The sequence below is a fragment of the Camelus dromedarius genome, chromosome 3 (assembly GCF_036321535.1).
Source record: "Camelus dromedarius isolate mCamDro1 chromosome 3, mCamDro1.pat, whole genome shotgun sequence".
NCBI lineage: Eukaryota > Metazoa > Chordata > Mammalia > Artiodactyla > Camelidae > Camelus > Camelus dromedarius.
In genome coordinates, this window is record NC_087438.1 from 28,599,352 (window position 1) to 28,618,879 (window position 19,528).

General features: G+C 38.6%; 1 protein-coding gene and 1 non-coding gene across 2 annotated transcripts in view; one reads left to right on the forward strand and one right to left on the reverse strand.

The window, feature by feature from the left end:
- The window catches only part of C7 (complement C7), a 47,620-nt gene that overhangs the window by 11,818 nt on the left and 16,274 nt on the right, over positions 1-19,528 (forward strand). Inside the window, exons 7-12 of the mRNA XM_011000751.3 lie at positions 5,133-5,303; positions 6,559-6,802; positions 8,959-9,069; positions 12,199-12,365; positions 15,068-15,296; positions 17,323-17,494. Of these exons, the coding sequence (XP_010999053.3) occupies positions 5,133-5,303; positions 6,559-6,802; positions 8,959-9,069; positions 12,199-12,365; positions 15,068-15,296; positions 17,323-17,494 (1,094 nt within the window). The remainder of the gene's footprint in view (positions 1-5,132; positions 5,304-6,558; positions 6,803-8,958; positions 9,070-12,198; positions 12,366-15,067; positions 15,297-17,322; positions 17,495-19,528) is intronic.
- Positions 16,943-17,025, reverse strand: TRNAS-AGA (transfer RNA serine (anticodon AGA)). Its single transcript has one exon. It is a non-coding gene; the product is annotated as a tRNA-Ser (tRNA).

A 19,528-nucleotide genomic window follows, 5' to 3' on the forward strand; every position in this document is an offset into this window, starting at 1 on the left:
TCTATACCCCACCAGCAGTGTGGAAGAGTGGCCTGTGGTCCACATCTTTGCCAGCATCCGTATTGCCAGACTTTTATATCTTGTTTATGGTCTCAAGGTCTCCTCTGCAGGCTTCGGCTTCTCGCAGGCTGTTTCTGTGATAGATACCTAAACTCATCCTGTTCCTTGATTTCAGCACAGGATCTACTCACACAAAACATTACTGGCTTTAGGAGACATTCCTGAAGATTTGGAGGGAATACGGAGGAGAGATTGTTGCAGTAGTGCTAACACATTTGATGAAAAGAGTTGACATCCTCCAGCTTAAAATCTGTCCTTCTGCAACCTCAACAAAATGAAGTTTCTGGTCTCATCCTGTGTTAACCTCTTTCCTCCTCTTCTCTTCCAAGATCTCGTCTCTCATTCCTTTCCTCCCTTTTTTCCAGAACGTAAAAATTTCCAATTCAGCCCTTCTGACTTACTACCTTTGAATTTGTAAACCAAAACTATTAGGTTGTTCAGATTGAAGGACCTCTTGCTTACCAAAATTAATGATTTCCAGAAAGCAGTTCTGATTATAAAGAGCAAATTCACCATCCTTCAACTTACAATAGAGTAAGTTACATTTAAGAGCCATTGAATCATGAAAATGGAAAGTGAAACTGATCTGAAAAATAATCATATCTACCAAGTTTTGAATATCTACTGTGGCATCTGCATTATTTTAATTGTTTTTTGTTTTTAATTAATTAATGGAGGTCCTGGGGATTGAACCCAAGACCTTGTGCATGCTAGTCACTCTATCACTGAGCTATATCCTCCCCTCCTGTACTATTTTAGGCAATTTATTTAGTTTTAATCTCATGACATCTGTAGAAGGTAATATTTTAATTATTAAATGTTTAATTATTAAAATATTTAATACTTTACTATTTTATATACATAGAAATCAAGGCTCAGAGGACTTCAGCTGACTTGCTCCAAGTCATCAGAAATAATAAGCAGGAGAGCTTGGGTTCAGTCTGTCAGACTTCATAGCCCTTCACTTTCCTACCATATTTTACTCTGCCAATGTATTGTACTAAATTTTTTTTCAATTCTAAATTCTACATTGTGAAAATATGTTTTATAATTTAACCTTTGGCCAGAAAGGAGAATGTGAAATAGGCGTATGTTGAGAATTTTTTCTCCTTTTATTCCTAGGAGGGTGTGTTGCTAGTTATAAGGAGGAGATTTGCATGTATATATATATATATATATTTTCAAGGGTCAAATTTAGAAAGTTCCAGAGCAGAAGGAATAATAAGGGAGAGGATTTTTGACATAGTTGGAAGGTAAACATGCTGCAAGTCTGCAGCTTTTGAAGAAGAGAAATAATTTAGTAACAGCGTAATCCTGACATTCGTTTTCCTCAGCATGGCTTGGTTTTTGGATTGACATCTGAAATGCCTTTACTGTCACTGAATTTGAAGGTGTTTGTCAGAGGTAGAGGGAAATTATAGGCTGTTATTTAGTGAAGAATAGAGCTGTTTTGAGGATCCAGCCGGAGGGAAGTGAGGTGGAAGCAAGAGGCAGCGTCAATCACTGAAGTGCTGAACCCACATGCCAGTATGGAGGCGTTAAATGTCCTCCTCAGTTCAGGTAGACTGACGGCCACTAGGCATTCAGCTATCTACAGGTGGTATGTGACTTATGGCTTGTTGGAACATAACTATTAGTAAATAAACATAAAGAAGACTCAGTCAGCCTGTCTTATAATTTCTGTTTTGGTTATCAGCAGGGTAGTTTATCCAGGACAAACCCGGTTTCTTATTGAATAAGACACTGACTTTGATGCCATGCACATTCTGTTTTCTCATATTTTTCATACCACAAGGAAGCCTTTGAAACATAAGCACATTCACGCTCCAGGGTCGCTTTGGGAAGGTGCCACTCCACTTAGTTCAGCCTGGGAGACTGCTGAAAGACTAACGTGTTTATTCTCAGCATGTAATGAATTACAGATGGGAGTGAGCAAAGATTAGGGTGGAGAAAAGAACTTCCTGGATCCTCTTGTATTTGGTCCTGAATGTACTTCATTGTATTTTTTGAAGAGAGAGCCTCTATGCATATCCAATGAAAAACAAAAATGTATTCCCAAGGCAGTATTAACTAATGCTTAGTTACCTGATCCTGTGCTTTCTCTGATGGTGTGAATCTAGATATCTGAGGTTTCTGAATCTACTTTGTTAACCAAACAAATTTTGAATGATGATGAAAATAGCTCACATATATTAAGAGCCCTTTATATACTAAGCACTATTTCAAGTGCTTTAAATGGATCTTCTTTTTTTCTTTATAATAACCTAAGTAGATAGGTAGGTGGCATCATCTTCTGTTTTACAGATGAGGAAAATGAGACAAAGAATGCTGAATAATTTACCATCATAATTTACAATCCTAGAGGTAGCAGACGACAACCGTGTGAGCTGAACCCTACAAGTGTAGTACAGTTTTCTTTGGAGGGGTTAGAGTGTTGACGGGAATAAGCCAACAGAGAAAGAAAAATTGAAGCTGAAAGAGAGGGAGCAATTAATCAATTGGATAAGTCCTTTGAAGAAGTGAGAGGGAATACAATCCAGAGAAGAGACAGAGAAAGTAGCCTTAGACAGGCGGAGGAACACCTGCGGAGGAAAGGAAGAGAAGAAATCTTCATAAGTTTGTAGATTTGTTAGCTGGAAGTGTAAGAAGTCGCTGTCTAATAGTGGGAGTGTTTGTAAGGAAAGAGGTTAAGATTATCTTCTAAAAGTGAAGGAAGTGTTGTAAGATTGGGGGATGGAGGTGGGCACAGAACTTTTGAAATGGATACTGTAGGGAATGGGAGACAGAGAGAACTGGCTAGAGAGAGGACTGCTGGAAAGTACTGAGGGTTCCACTGAGGCTAGAAATTATGAATGGAATTACAGTAACATCAGTCTACAGTTGTGTGATTTTTCTGTAAGAACGCTAAGCTGCTTGGCTGCAAGCATTGAACAAGGGTTGGGTTTTTGCCTGGCAGACATGGTGGCAGACCATACCTCAGCAAGGAAGTTAGGTTTGTTGGCAAGAGAATGGTTGAAGTCATGAACCATGAAGCCCAACTGCAACAGGAAGGAAGTAAAATAATGAAGATGCTGATAAGGAAAGAGAAGAGAAAATAAATTGAAGAGCTTCTCTGTATGAAGTTGAAAAATAGATATGGCAGTAACAGAATAAGAGTCAAAAGAATAAGAGATATCAGAGTGTAAGATGAATGAATTTTTGTGATTTCAGAGGTAGATTCAGTCTGGAGCAATTCAATATCTCAGCTGAAAGAAAGAGGGTATTAAGGAAAATTTGAGATCACACCACCTTGAGCAATGATTCCTGTGGCCATGTGTAGAGTACATGGGAGTGAGGAGCTCCTAAGAGGCTTATTTGCAGAAATCATGAATCAAGTATTTGAAATGTGCATCTGAAGATGAGGTAAAATAGGCTAATTTTTTTTTTTTTTTGCATTGAAAAGAAGATAGGTAACTTCCTTTTCTCAGGAGAGAGAAAAAACTAAATTCTGTGTTTCTCCAAAACCAAATTAAGACTGAGACACTATCTAGTGATTCTAGAAATCTCTAACAGATTTTTAATAATGTCTTCTTTGCAGTCAATAATGTTGAACTTTTGCATTTGATTTTGAAATAAACTGATTTAATAATATAATGAAAATAATGTTTGAATAAGAGGTATGACCAAACCCATTTTTCTTATCTTCTGTTGCTTTTTTCATCATGCATGCCTAATTTTTTAACATGGTAGTGATTAAAGTGATGTAATATTTTCTGGCATTTTGTTGAATTTCTTTCTAGTCTTTTTTTTGACTGGACACATACTTGCATATTTGTAGTTAACAGGATTTATAGACACCACATTTCTGCTTTAACATGAATAGTTTGTCCTCATAGGCATCATTTGTGATGGCTGCGTAATATTCTGTCATTTTCTTTTTAGCTTTGTTTTTAAAATGATCATATTCATCATTTAAATTTTCCCCATGTTTATTTAGGCTTTTTGAACTCAAACAGATGCATATGGCTATTTAATAAAAACACAAATACGTATGAGAATTACTGGTTTGAATTTACATTGAACAAAGAGTGTCAAATTGCATGTTTTATTTTATTCTCATGGTGATTGACATTTTAGCAAATTAGTTGCCTATCATTCAAAAAAAATAGAGATTTTTATGTAAAGATTCAGATTTATCTCTTGTCTTGAAAAATCAGATAACCTGTTAATGCCAAAGTCTACAGTTAGGTATAGCAACTGTCTGATGGATTTTAGACAGGGTGTGCACTCACTTCCTTATTACCCCACCTTCCACTGGAGGCTTCCAACATTTATACTACTTGCCAGCCCTCTGTGGGCATTTCATCTGAACACTTGATCTAGGACAAAATAAGGGATAAAGAAATGGTAGTCTTCTTCATGGATGCTGGAGCTGTCACTTCTCAGCCACATATGACCATCCTGTTGTGTTTTTAAAAATTCTTTGGGATGGCTTTTTCTTCTACCATCTAGCACAGGAAAAAACTATTCCAATCTTAGCATTTGTTCAAGCCAAACAGGATTAGAAATTTAAATCTACTACTGTATCACATAGAGCATTTCAAAACAAAGCCCCATAGATCTAACTGCTTCATATCCCCAATTTGCATCTCTCTTCCCCTCTGTTAGATGAAAAATCAAGAACTTACTGCTTTGCAGGTCTCTGTTAGTCTAGCTTTGTTAATTTGCTCACCTCTGGCTAAATGTTGACATTAAAGGGAAGTGGAAGATGTTTGTATGTGAACATGTTTTGTGAATCACATGGGATTGCTGTTATTAATACCGTGTCTCCTGCTTAAGGAAGAGTAATTTTAATAATGAACTAGTTATTATAATAGTGAATTAAGTAGTTATTATAATGAGCTCTATTCCTTATGCTTATCCAGGCCTAGTCTTAAGGAGAGTCACAGTTGTTTTATGTCAATGAAGAGCTTTGTCTTTTGGAGAAGCTTGTATGAAGAATGTATTCACGTTTAAGGAGCCATGACAAGAGATCCTTGGTTATATCTAAGGCCTTAATTAGCTCATAGCAAAATTTTTCATTTTCTTTTTAGGTGAAAATAAATAATGATTTTAATTATGAATTTTACAACAGTACTTGGTCTTACGTAAAACATACATCGATAGAACATACATCGTCTAGTAAAGGACGTTTTCTTTTTACTTCTTCATCATCTTTTTCTTCCAGTCACAATTCAGATACCAATGAAATCCATAAGACAAAGGTTAGTATGAAATATTAGTTGGCTTTTCCATATTTTACTGGTTTACGTATTTTTTAACAAAAGAGTGAGCTTTCATTTTTTAATTAGATCACAATATCTTCTTCAAAGAAACAATCTAATACATTTCTTTAAAAGGTATGGTTTTGTCTTGTGAATTTGCTTTGATAATATATCTGTTTACAATTATATTTTTCTTATTAAAGTATTTGGTCTTATTTTTAAAATCTTAAAAAAAGCTTATTATTTTCAAATCTTGTTAAAAGTAGCCTAAATTCCTAATTCATGATTACTGATTTGACTGATTTAAGTGTCATATACAATTTAAAAAATCCAATTAAGATCTGCTTCTGAAACATTAATGCAAGAGTCTTTTTTTAGAAGGTTCATGAAACTGAAAGATGTTAAAACACTTTATTACTTTGGAGATATCAAGATTTTCATATGAGCGGGTTAAAGGGCTTAATTTTAGATACTCTGTTGTTTTGAGAGACTACAGCTTTCATCATGGGCAACCTGAATGGTTGAGGTGGATTGTACTAATTGATGCACACTTACCACTGAAGAACTTTTCAGCTTAATCATCATTCACAATATGAATATTTCATCTCATTCTTAAAATGGGTAACTTGATTAATAAATCATACTAGGAATATAGATTTTGTTTGTTTCTTAACTAAGAAGGCTACTATGGAAATATGAACTGTAAAAACATTTGTCTTACCCATATTGTATTGTTCACATAAGTGAGGATTTGGTATAAGGCAGCTCTGTCTTGGACATCATGCAAAGACACTTAGGAAGGGCTTAAAAGACCCCATTATAAAGTGGCTTACCCTGTAAATACCCCAGTATGGGAGATAAATTATATGATCACTCTACCTATAAGTCATTGTCAAGATGTACACTCTAGGGACATTATATCCTTATTTGTGAGATTATTTAGCAGTTAATGAAGTTGATTCTCTTTTTAGTTGAGGAGGGCATAACAACTGGGTCTTGGGATTTTAAAGGTCATATTTAAAGAAGTTACCATGTCATCACTCAGATGTTATTCCTGTCTGGGATTCCAAAAATTCCTTAGATTGCTGCAAGTAGATGGACACAGGAGAGACCTTATCATGCATTAAAAAATAAAAATTCATGTAGTCTGTGTTGATAGAGGTGTCTGTTGATGGAGACATTGGAGAGGGAACTATTTCCATTGCTTTTTCATCTTCAACCTAAAACTCCTTTTACTCTTTCTTCTTTCCTGTAGAGTTATCAGTTGTTGGTTGTTCAGAACACGGTTGAAGTGGCTCAGTTTATCAATAGCAATCCGGAATTTTTACAACTTGCTGAGCCATTCTGGAAGGAACTCTCCTACCTTCCCTCTCTGTATGACTACAGTGCCTACCGAAGATTAATCGACAAGTATGGGACACATTATCTGCAGTCTGGGTCCTTAGGAGGAGAATACAAAATTATATTTCATGTGGACTCAGAAAAATCCAAAGAACTAGGTAGAGTATTAAAAAAATGTTATATACAAGTGTTGCAGGGGTTTTAATGGGGGAAATAATATGTAGTTAACTTAAACTTTAGAGCTTTAAAATATGAAAAATAGAGATTAAATTGCAAAGGAATCCAAAATTGCAAGAATCCATTATACTCTACTCCAAATCTTCCAGGCTTCAAGAAAAAGTGTGCCTATTTTTTGGATAGTACCCTGAAATGAGAATTAAGCCATTATCATTGCTTTCTCCAGAGAGTGTTGATTAAATTTTTAGAATATTTTTTAATCTTCCCCGTTTCTCAGATTAAGTAATATTCCTTGAGGAAAACTAACGAGGAGTTTACTGATATTGCAGAAATCAGAACGTTTTAACAAAGTATTTTTTAAATTTACTCCTGTTCTTTACCACTCACATTCTTTAAAAAAAAATCTGCTCTGGTTATTACAAGTTTGCTTACTGCCTAAGACTTGTGACAATAGCTTACATGTATTGGAGGCCTTTCTCTTGACAGGGAAGTAACCTCTGTTAGCAGTGATCCTCCCTACCACCCGGGGAGATGGCCACTAGGACTCCTGTTCCACAGGCTGAGAAAGGGAGACTCAGGGCTATGATAAGACTCACCCAAGGGCACACAGATTGTAAGGAAGTCTCACTGGCTCAATGTCAGCTTACCTTTCTCCTTATGCTGTGCTGCTGCCGGAATTGCCTGATTTTTGTTAGAATCAGGGCACACTACTGAGTTCATGCTTTGCTGACTTCACAGTGAGAGGGTGTTCCTCACCACCTGCCCCTAGATGGAGGGGAGAGATCTCTTAGTATCCATTCCTCCTCTCCAGAGGCCTTTTGGCTTTGACTTATTAATATTCCAAGTCACACCTGCTCCTTCCTGGCTTTGTCCTGAAGTGGATGTCCACACTTATTTCTGCATTTGGGGTCTTACTCTTCAGTCAAGTCTTCTTCCACCTTGGAGGAGAGTAAGACTTCTTAGGAGATTCAGAGGAGGTCCTGTAGCCTTCCCTTCCATTGTGGGTGAACTACAATATTTTTTTGTGTTTCCATTAGCTACCTTTTCCCCATTGGGCTTAGTTTTTACTAATTAAGATTTAATTAGAATGTGAACTTTTCTAATCTCACATGTTGGAAATGAATGCAGAAGCACAAGTTTTTGTAGTGATGACAGAGGCAATATTTCTTTAGAAATTAATCCAGGAAGTGGCTTTATCTAAACTCAGTTTCACAACCATTTATTCCCCCTTAACACTTAAAAGAAATGGAGAGGATTTTTTTTTTAAAGCTTTCTGAGTCAGTAAAATTTGGTAAAAAAAATTTTGAGTACAAATTTTACTCTTGAGCAGTTTCTGTTCTTCCTAAAAGTTTTAATTAAAATTAATCAAAGCTCCTGGGACATATGTCCCCAGTTGTTCTTTATGAAATATTGACACTGTTACAATATTGTCAGTAAAATTATACAAGAAAATATATATTTCTACTCTTATTATTTTCTAACCTCTTTTAAAAAAATGTAGTGGCAAAAATCCATTTGATAATGAGTAGAAATTGTAACAGTCTAAGTCATAGTCACAGTCATTTTGAGTCATAGGAAGAAAACGTAGAAACCAGAGATGTTACAGATGAAGAGAGTGGGGCACTAGAACTAGGGTTTTAGGAATTAATTACTGGAGAGTCAGAACCCAGATTTTGGGGTTTCCAGGAGGTGGGCTGGAGGTCATTGCATGTCTACTTTTATTTATTTGCTTTATGACTGAGAAGCTGTCTGTGGTTGGGTTAAAGACAACACTCTTTGAGGTGTTCAATTTCTGCTCCCTCCACTTTTCATGTATAAATCATCCCTGTACCCCAACTCCTCTGGCTAATAAAAGCCAGTATTGGCTGGACCATTTGAAAGTAAGTTTCAGATACAGGATGCTTTATCTTTAAGTATATACTTGGATTTTATTTTGCTTAATAAAAAGTAAAATGTGGCTTTTTCTGACCCTTGACCCTTCTAGAGCACTTGAAAATGTACATACCATGTAACTTTTGATTATATGGCCACAGTGGTAGAAAACAACCTCTTACCCCACTCTCATACCTGGCCAGCATCTCAGAGGAGATTGTCAACAAATGCAGAAATTAAGCACCCTTAACATTTTCCTCCCCAGGTCTCAGTTCAGAGGATAAGAAGAAATGTGCTTCCTCACACTTCAAATTTTTGTTTAAATTATCAAAGCACAAATGCAAGGAGATGGAAGAGGCCTTAAAACTGGCTTCAGGTAAATGAGAAGAGGGCAATGTGCATTACAAGCTTACCTCCAACCCTCTTTCTGTGGTTAATTCCTGGTCTCCAAGGGCCTTTGAAATTTTAGCAGGTGTTCTATTTTGTGTTTTTCAAACTTTCGGTTATTTTTACCTCTGGTCTCTCTCCCATATGTCATGGCAGTGAGACATCATGCAGAGTGGAAAGTTCACTGGGGATGTCCCGTATACTGTCCTCAGTGTACACCACCCTTGTCTCCCATGAGGATGGTTGGCAAACATAGAAGAATGACACCAAGAGGAGAAGCTTCAGTTTCACTCTGACATGGATGCTCAGTGCAGCTGAAGTTCTTGGTGTAGGGCAGTGGTAGTGGTGATGGTGGTGGAGTGGGGGAGATGCTGTATTAGTCTGAGTGATCGAAGAAGGAACTGGAAAGGTAAACAGATGTAGATTGTTTCTAGATACACTGTCAAGGAGTTTGAGTTTCATCCTGATGGCAAGGGATGCCATGAAAGGATTTAGTACAGGGAGTGGTTAAATCAAAGGTGACAAAGATAAAGTTGTAGTGAAAGAAGAGGGATTGAGAAGAAATAATCTGATAGGATAAGAACCAGAAAAAAGTCAGTAACATGGAAGGGGAAAGAGAAGTCAACAGAGGGTAATGCTAGAGAGAAGTGATTAAGTAGGAGAAGAACTGAAGACTCTTCATTGGATTTGGTGATTAAGACTTAGTTTGCTTTAATATGAAGAGATTCTTAGTGTGGTAGCAGTGGAAATGAGACTGCGGTGCATTGTGTGAGGCCACGGAGCAGTATTAGAGCTTAAATTCTCCTGGGGCGATGGGAGAAATTGCGGGGAAGGTGAAGACTGACTCAGATGTTAGAGTTTTCATCAAAGAAATGGGGATTCTTGGCATATTAGTAGTTGACTGCAAGGAAGAGAGAGACAGGGTAGTAAAACCCAGTTTATTTATTCATTCACTTTATTCATCAACTATGGAGCTGATAGTATGTGCCAGAAATTGTTCTAGGCACTGGAGATACAGCAGTGACTATGCCAGAGAAAGTGCCTGTCTTCTTGGAGCTGGCATGACAAAGGGGGTGGACAAGTTTTTGAACAAGATGGAAATAGAAGGACCTGGAAATAGAAATGAAAGTGAGTGCTTTGGGAAGATATTGACATCAATTTTAGATGGGTTGGCCATTGGAAGCCACTCATTGGTTTTATTTTGTGTTTAACAAACAGATAATGCTTTCTATGTGCCCAGCGCAATTTAAAGCGATTTACAAAATTAACCAATGTACTCCTCCTACCTAAGAGTTGGGTATTATTATTCATATTCTCATTTTACCAACAGGGACACTGAGGCACAGAAAGATTGCCCAAGACGGCAGTTGGTAAGCGCCAGGCATGAGATTCCAATGTCTGGCTTCATAATCTAGGCCCTTCCCTGTCGCCCCAGGAGACTGTCTAGGGGAAGAAGGGGCCCACTGGAGCAGCGAGCTCACCGAGGTGTAGAGACAGAGGCTACAGGCTTAAAAATAAATGTAAAAACTGATTTCTTATATATTACTTATATCTGTGGTTTGTGAACAAGTATGTCAGTTAAGGTGGTGATTCTCAGACTTTGGGATGCATGAGGACTACCTGAGGCAGCCATTCAAATGCTGATTCCAAGGCTTCTCTCTCAGCTATTTCCTCCTAGGTCTTGGTTGGGGCTCGGGAATCTGCAGTCTCTCTGGGTAATTCTGATTCCTGTCATTCAGGGGCTGAACATGGATATTCACTAAGTTAAAAGTGTGTCAGTCTGCATACTGAAAACATAGCTAGCAAGGAAGATGAGGAAGCACTCAGGCAATTTATTAAAAATAGGAGGCTTTAGTAGTTTCTGATGATAAAATCATAATATTTGAATTTGCAAAATTTTGTGAAATTGCAAAATGTGGTTAAAAGAAAGGGAATGAAAATCACCCCAAATCTGATCAGCAAGCTAGGAATTTCTAATCATGACCAGTATGAAAATCAACTACAAACAGAGATGAAATATTTCTGAAATTATAAGGCACATTAATGTAAAAAAGGATTTGATTAGTATTTGAGCTTTTAGAACACTTTTTATGTGTTAATGTATGCCTATTAATTAATCATGTTTTGCTTAAGGTTAGTATTCCAGGTACAGTGAACTCCCCCTCCCTGACTATTCCCTTTTTTTTTTTCAGTTTGTTTAATATTTTTTGGTAGTTCTCCCACCCCCAACATTTTCTTGTGAAAAATTTGAAACATACAGAAAAGTTGAAAGAATACAGGAATAAACACCCATATATCTACCTCCTATATGTAACAATTATTATTTTGACATTTTGGCATATATCTACATGTAATATTTATAATGTTGACTATTTAGCCTTATATAAAATATATTTAAAATATTTATAATATTTGCTGAACCATTGGGAAATTAATTCAGGCATCATGATGTTTCATCCCTAAATAAATGCATGTATCTACTAAGAAGCAAGACAGTATAACATAACATAATCTTATTACGTTAAGAACATTAAGAATATGAATAATAATTTTTCAATAATTATTTACTGTCAGGTAGTTATTGTGTCTTTCTTTCCTCTTTTAATAGATAATTTTTTTAGAGTAGTTTTAGGTTCACAGTATAACTGAGCAAAAGGTACAGAGGGTTCCTGTATACCTGCCATCCCTGTGCATACAGCCTCCTCTGCTATTAGCCTCCAGTGCCACAGTGGTCCATCTGCTACAACTGATGAACTTACGTTGACGCATAATAATCACTCAAAGTCCATAGTTTACATGAAGGTTCACTCTTGGTGTTGTACATTCTATGGGTTTGGACAAATGCTTAGTGACATGATCCATTACAGTATTATATGGAACAATTTCACTGCCCTAAAAAAATCCTCTAAAAATTCACTAAAAAATCCCCCAAATTTCTCCCATCCTCCTTCCTGGTAACCACAGGTTATTTTTACTGTCTCCATAGTTTCGCCTTTTCCAGGATGTTGTACAGTTTGATGGGTTGTGTTGAAATACTTGCCTGACTCTCACTTTCATTTTCTCATTTTCATTTCATTTGTGCATCCTGACTTAATTCGTCTGATTTCTCCTCGAGTAGAAACCCAAGGCAATGTGTTGCGAGGGAATCCATTTGTCCTTGGGGGACGGTCTGGCCTCGTGTCTGGCCTTAGTTACCTGGAGCTGGACAATCCTGCTGGAAATAAACAGCGCTATTCTTCCTGGGCAGGCTCAGTGACTGATCTTCCCCAAGTCATAAAACAAAAGGTATGTGATGGATGCTCTGTTGAAAGCACCAGAAAGCAATCATGTTTATTTGCACCGGGAAAACAAGATTAAATCAAGGTGGTTAAACAGAGAAGGCTGTAATTAGCATTTTCTGTATCCCAATTATGTTTTGTATAGTAAAATGAATGCATACGTAATAGGAAACAGAAGGTTTGTTATCTTGTATGTCCATATTTCCATTGTAAAGGTTAAATGTCTTGCAAATCCCAAGAGAAATTGAAGATAAAATTTGCATTTCAAGCTTTTAACTTAAATTTAATCATGTGTTCCTTGGTCCCAGATTCAGAGGAGTTACAGATTCTTGCAAGAGGAAGGTATTTAGGTTTGCCCAGTGTTATATTTATCAGATCACCTTTCTTCCTGTGGCCACAGCTGGTAGGCTCCTGGAGTCATGCAAATTAAGAGAACCAATTTGGCTGGCAGAATTTTAGAATGTTTTATTGGTACAATTAGTTCTTTTATAGCACAACGTATGTGTTCCTAAAAACCAGAGAGCTAGGAAAAATTGCACAATGAATACCACAGAGCTTATGGGAAAAATGCAGTTAGGAACACAACAGTCAAAAACTTGTTCTGTGACACTCATTAAAAAAAAAAGAGGCACCTGACTGTACTTCAATTAAAAAAAAGAATTGGGGGGATCGTATCACAATAAAGGTGTTAGAAAAGGCACCAATAAAAACAGTAGCAGTTTTATATATGTTAAGTTGTTCAGAAATGCATATACTACAATAAATGTGGCACATTACCTAGAAAAAGAACTGAAGCTTGTGAATTATTGTAAAGTAGTAGGAGAGGTATCAGAAATGACAGGCGGTTGTAAAACCATTCGTACATGGGTGTAATTTACAATACAGGCAGCGAGCTAGGTGGATTTTTGAGGTGTGTGCGTATGTGCGTGCGTTTTGTGTATCCCTCTGCAGCTTGGTTCAGTTGTATGTAAATGGAACAAATTCACAGTTTCAAAACAAATGATAGAGCAGAAGTGATTCTTTGACTTATTGTCTGCCATGGAATTGTGAATGAAAAATACTGCAAACCATATCTGTAAACAAAGAACACTGAATCCATCAAGTCATCAGCGGCTACTGCCACCCCCCAGGGAAGACAAGCCTGCAGCCAGGCCTCTGCAGCCACTCACAACGGTGCACCCTGAGGGGACTTAGAATAAGAAAGGGCAGGATACTGGCCCTAGATAGCTAAGTGCTTGTCAAAGGAATGAATTCAATGAGCCCAAATGTTTGCTTCCTCCTATACAAAGAAAAGCACTAAATTCTTTAACTTGAGATGCCTTGTTTTCTTCAGTTAACAAGTAATCTTTTAATGTTCCAACTACCTGGTCTTTGTTGTAAAGCTCCTATGTATCCTGGCTCCTCCCCTATCTCTTTGGAGCAGTCCCTCAGAGCGATCTGAGAGGCTGTCATCTCAGGCTCGAAGGGGTTCGAGTCCTCAGAAATGTTTGCCAAATAAAACATAATTCTCAACTTTTAGGCTGTGCATTTATTTCAGTCGACAGAAGTCAGGCAATGTCCCAGATGACGCTTGCTTTTTGAGATTAAGAAACTTGGACACACTTATAAATACAAAAATCACGATAGCTCCTCAAGGACCGTCCTAACAATATACTAAACGCATTTGCCTCCCAGTAAGGGTGAACGTGGGAGGGGGTTTTTCCTGGGAAGTCTTATCTTAGCGTGTCATCCATTAATATTCAAAGTGACCTATTTTTCATTGTATCTCATACAAATCTTTAAAAATCCTAAACTGTTGAGAAACGTGTTCTTTTCCATTCTCAACTATGCACTTTCCAGCAGAGGACTGTAACTATCATAGCAGTGCTGGCTTACTAGCTGGACAAGAAAGGGACGGAGAAAGAAGAGACATTTTGCAGGTGGATGACCTCACAAGGCCCTTCAGTTCAGAAGAGCTTGGGCAGAGACAGAGGGCAATGGTGTGCTCCAGCCAGCTCCTACGGACTGTCTCTCCAGCCAATGGTGCACATCTCTTCCCAACTCCATGCTCGGTGTTAGCATGGTGCTAGCCTGAAACTGAGTCCGAAACTGGCTAGGGTGAGAGTAGTTACACCCAGGAATTGGAAAAGGCTACAAATCAGAGCCTTTTGGTTCCTGGGAAAGCAAATTGTTAGAGCTTAGCCAGCACATCTCTGGGCTTGAAGTTAATCTTCATCAGACCTGTCCAACACGGAGCAATAACGCCTACCTGTTTTCAGTTTCTTCAGGGAGAAAGAGTCGTAGTGTCCACTGGAGAGACATGTTAAGTATCTCAGAGTCAAGATATTTAATCTTAAGTTCAATTGCTCTTGCTTCTTCACTGTAATTTAAGTGCATTTCGTTTTCTTTTGTCCTCTGCAGGGGTGGAAATGTATTCTTCTGCAAATAATCTTTCAATAATGAAAATGAATGTCCTGTTGGTTTTTTAAAATTTTAATGATCCACACAAGATACCAAAAAAAAAAAAAAAAAAAGCCTTCCCTGTGTGGTCTTAATTTACCCTAGATTTATCTAGTAAAGAAAGTGAATTGCTTTCTCTTTTTTATTTGAACAAGAAATAATTGAAATTAATGTAAGAGTGGCTTTCTTTAAATGAGGATTGAGTCAAAATGCTGAACGTATTCTCGCCTAAAACCCTGATTACTGACCGTGATGTCTTTATCTGTGTAGCTGACACCTTTATACGAGCTGGTAAAGGAAGTACCCTGTGCCTCTGTGAAAAGGCTATACCTGAAACGGGCCATGGAGGAGTATCTGGATGAATTTGACCCCTGCCATTGCCGGCCTTGTCAAAATGGTGGCATAGCCACTGTGGAGGGGACCCAGTGTCAGTGCCACTGCAAACCATACACATTTGGTGTGGCGTGTGAGCGCGGAGCCCTCGTAGGGAATCACGCAGGTCAGTGTACTGCATTTCCTCTGGTTATGCTGGACACATTGAAAAGGGCACCTGAGATTGTGCTTCTTTGTGTATGAAGAGGTGGAATCTCATCAGGCTTTGAATTTAGTATCGCCTTCCCTACACCACCTCTGGATCATAGCTACTGGGGTCAGGGTGATTTGCTGTCCATTTTCCCATCTGAACTAACAGACCCACCATGCCTTCTACTCTTCACTCTCCCTTAGAATCGATTTATGCCTAAAGGAACTCCATCCTTCCCTAGTCATCTTTTTAAGGTTTTGTCATAACTTAGGTTTACGGAGCTTGTGTTAGCAGTCACTAAGCTTTCTGGTGGCAAGCTCTTGGAAGCACCTCTATTTCTATTTTGTATTATGTCCCATCAACCAACCATTCACAAGTATTTGTTGAACGACGGCTGTGTGCTCAAACAGTGCACTTGGTGCTTTAAGTACTTATCATGTGAAGTTGACTTTATGAGTAGGCAAAGTAGGGGATGATTTGTGTATATTTATTTTTATATTTATTTATACGTCTCTCTCCTCTAGAAAGCTCATTTATTAAGGTCAAGACTGATTCCTTTATTTCCAGAGCCTTGCATAGGGCTTGATTCATAGAAGTCAATAAATGTTTGATAAATGATAAGTACATGATTAAACTATGGTTGCCTATAGACAAGCAGAAAGGCATCCCTGCCTCCAAATATCTCCCCAAGTGGCCTGTCCTGGTAAATTGAAATGCCATCACTCTGCTTAATTCCTTTGTGGTTTGGATTTACAGCTCTTTGATAAAAGCGAAGCTCCCCCTGCTGGTAAGGAATGGAGTAGCACTCATAATACATCAAACGCTGTTATTAAGTACTATTAATATTCATAGGGGGCTACTTTATTAACTCAGTTTCTAATTGCAGAAGAAAGGCTAAGGAAGATCATGGGAAAACATTACACACATTATTTTTATTTTGCTGTGTGTGGTACTGAGGAATGGGCGTGGAGGGAATGGGGGGAAGAGGGATGTAGGTCACACAGCAGAAAGAGCTAAGGAGCCGTAAACACAGCCGTCTATTATCAGGAAATAATGCTCTGGGGAAATGGTTTCTGAGATCAGTTTCTAACTAGGAATGCAAAGCTCTTAGAATATGCTGCAAGTTCTCTCTTGCCTCCTCCAAGGAATATGATGGGTAAAATATTAAAAGAAACAACTGTGTTCATCATGAATCAGCCCTGAGGAGGAAGTTGGCCAGGGTGGTTTGAAGAGGTGTCTGTTGATTGGAGAAGGATGCTGACAGGAGGTAGAAGCATGTCTCCTGCTTACACATTTCCTCACTTTGTGCAGCAACAGCCCTGGGGTTGACAGCCCGGAGTACCCAATAGATTATGTTCTTCTCATGCCCAATGACTGCTTTACCAATAGGAACTTATTTGTCTTATCGAGAGGCAGTGGGTAATGAGAAGAGCCTGGACTCAGCCGTAAGACTGAGTCATGGTCTGGATGTGGCCGTCCAGCACTGGGCATTTAACCACTTTGTCTTAGATTCCATGCCTTTCTAAAGAGAATGTTAACAGATCTCTTGCCCACCTCCATTCATTTTTTTTTGGTGGGGAGGAGGAGGTAATTAGGTTTGTTTGTTTGTTTGTTTGTTTTAGTGGAGGTGCTGGGGATTGAACCCAGGATCTTGTGCATTCTAAGCACACATGCACTCACTCTACCACTGAGCTACACCCTCTCCCCAATTCTTGTGAGAAGTAAATGAACGAAAAAATGCATGTGAAAGTGCTTTGATTGTAAAATAATAAACAAATTTAAGATATTACTGCAAGAAGTTCATTAATCCAGCCTTGCTATTGACGATCCTAGTCAGTGTGCAGAGACATTCTGGCCATTGTAGAAGACCTCAGTGAACAGAGGGATGGTAATAAACCCCAGATGGTCCCCTCCACCAGCAACCACATGGGCAGGAAGCTTAGCACTAAGCTCTGAAATCTTCCTCTCCTTACTTTCTGAACAACCTCTCCCTTATTCACAGGAGGGGTTGACGGAGGTTGGAGTTGCTGGTCCTCTTGGGGACCCTGTGTTCAGGGGAAGAAAACAAGGCGCCGAGAATGCAATAACCCACCTCCCAGTAGGGGAGGGAAATCCTGTATTGGAGAAACGTCAGAAAGCAGGCAATGCGAAGATGAGGAGCTGGAGCATTTTCGGTAATTGAGACGAGACCTCCTGGCAGCTACATCAAACACAGTGCCCTCTGCAGTAAGCTTGGAGTACACACCTGCTGCCATTGAAAGATTTAAACCTTAATCATGGTTTTATTAGTGAGTACTTTGCCCTTAGCACTGGGTTCAGTTACAGGGGACGGACATGCCGCAGCCAATTTGCACTTGTGTGCTTCCAGTTTTCCTGATGCGGGTGTTAACAAAAGGCTGGGGAACTGGGGGGCCTTCTGGCTTAGTGGATGAGAGCAGCAGCTTTGGCATCAAGCAGATCTGCCACTTACTTACTTCGTGATCTTGGGCAAGTTACTTGCCACACCTCAAAAATATGGATAAAAATGGTAGACACAATGATGGTAGGATATTGTCTGAGGTTAAGAGTATAAGATGGTTAGTACAGTGCCTGGCACGTAGCAGGCGTTCAGTTGTGGTTGTGTGACTTCAGACACACCATTCCCTCTTATTTATTTATTTTGGACTAAGCGTAAAGTACAAATTTGAGAGGCTAACATCTTCACTGCTTAGCCCAGCTGGCTGACACCACCTTCCCATTCATCAGGATCTTGTAAAAGCTATCTTCAAAAATGCTTAATTGCTGAACCATACCCCTGAGTAAGAGTTCTTAATCCACACCCCACTGTCTTACATTGTCCTTGTAACCCTCTCTGATTTAGGGGTTGTCACAAACTCTGGGAAGATAATTTGAAGGTCATGTGAGTTGAAGAAAGATGTAAGATGGTTGGGTGTCTGGTCTAGGGAGGTGGGATGCCTTATTCCTAGGTCTTTGGTGCCTCATAATCCAACAATAAACAGTATCTCTCTCCCTCTCTCTTTTTTACAATTCATGTAGTGTGATTTTATTGATAGGCTGTTTTGTTTTTAATAATTCTTTTCTTTTAATGTGTTTATTGTTTTCTTTCCAATTAATAGGGTTCTTTTTAAATTCTTATTTTTTATTGAAATGTAGTTGATTTATAATGTTAGTTTCAGGTGTATAGCAAAGTGATTCAGTTATACATATACAGACATACATATATGTATATATATAAATACACGTATTTTCCGATTTTTTTCAATTACAGCTCATTATAAGAAATTGAATAAACTGTTTCTTAACTGAGGAAGCTGGCAAACATGAGATTATGGTGGGTGGAGAATGCTGCCTTCAGGGATGAATCTGTTGGAAGATGAGGGTCCCTGAGGAGACTTCTGCCCATGTGGGCATATTTCCTTTTCCTTTAGACATAAAGCTGGAAGGAGAAGGACAGGAGCATCCTAAGGAAAGCATTGAACCAATTCTCATTCTTCTTGGTGTTCCAAAGAGAGGAAATATCCACTTCTCCCTTAGTACAAAAAGGACAATTACGCTTAATACTTCACATTTCTGAGTTTCCTCAGTGTGTCAAGAATAGGAGGAACCCAGCTCAGAAGAAGGCAACAGTCACAGGCTATTTGTAATTCTCTCCCTCAGATTTCGAGTTTCTGGAGTAGAGATACTACCGGTGGTACACTGACCTCAGAGGGACTATTGAAAACCACTGTTTAATGAAGGAAGTCATCACTGTGACTATTGTGAGCGCCCCCAGGGACTGCCGCGTGAGAGGCAGAAAGAGCGTGATTTTAGGAGCCTAACTGACTAGATGCGAATCCAGCCCTGATAGTTTTTACTCTGTAACCTTGGGCTAGTTATTCAAACTTTCCGAGCCTTTCTCCACGTACCTCACAGTGTACTGTGAGTGTGAACTGAGCACATTAGTAGACCAACTGCCACGGTGCCTAGCTCACAGTGAGCGCTCGGTCAAAAGTAGTTATCATCTTGTTACCTCTCTTGCAGGATCACGATCTCAACCTTATTTTCAGTACAGAATGAATTCTGTGTTAAAGGTATTTAAGAACCAAACAAAGGAGATAAAGTAGGTGTGAAATAGGTGATGTCTAGATATCGCATAAAGCACGTGTGTTGTCCAGTGTCTTCTTTTTCTTTTTCTTTTCTTTCTGTTTTCCATACTACTGATCTATTAG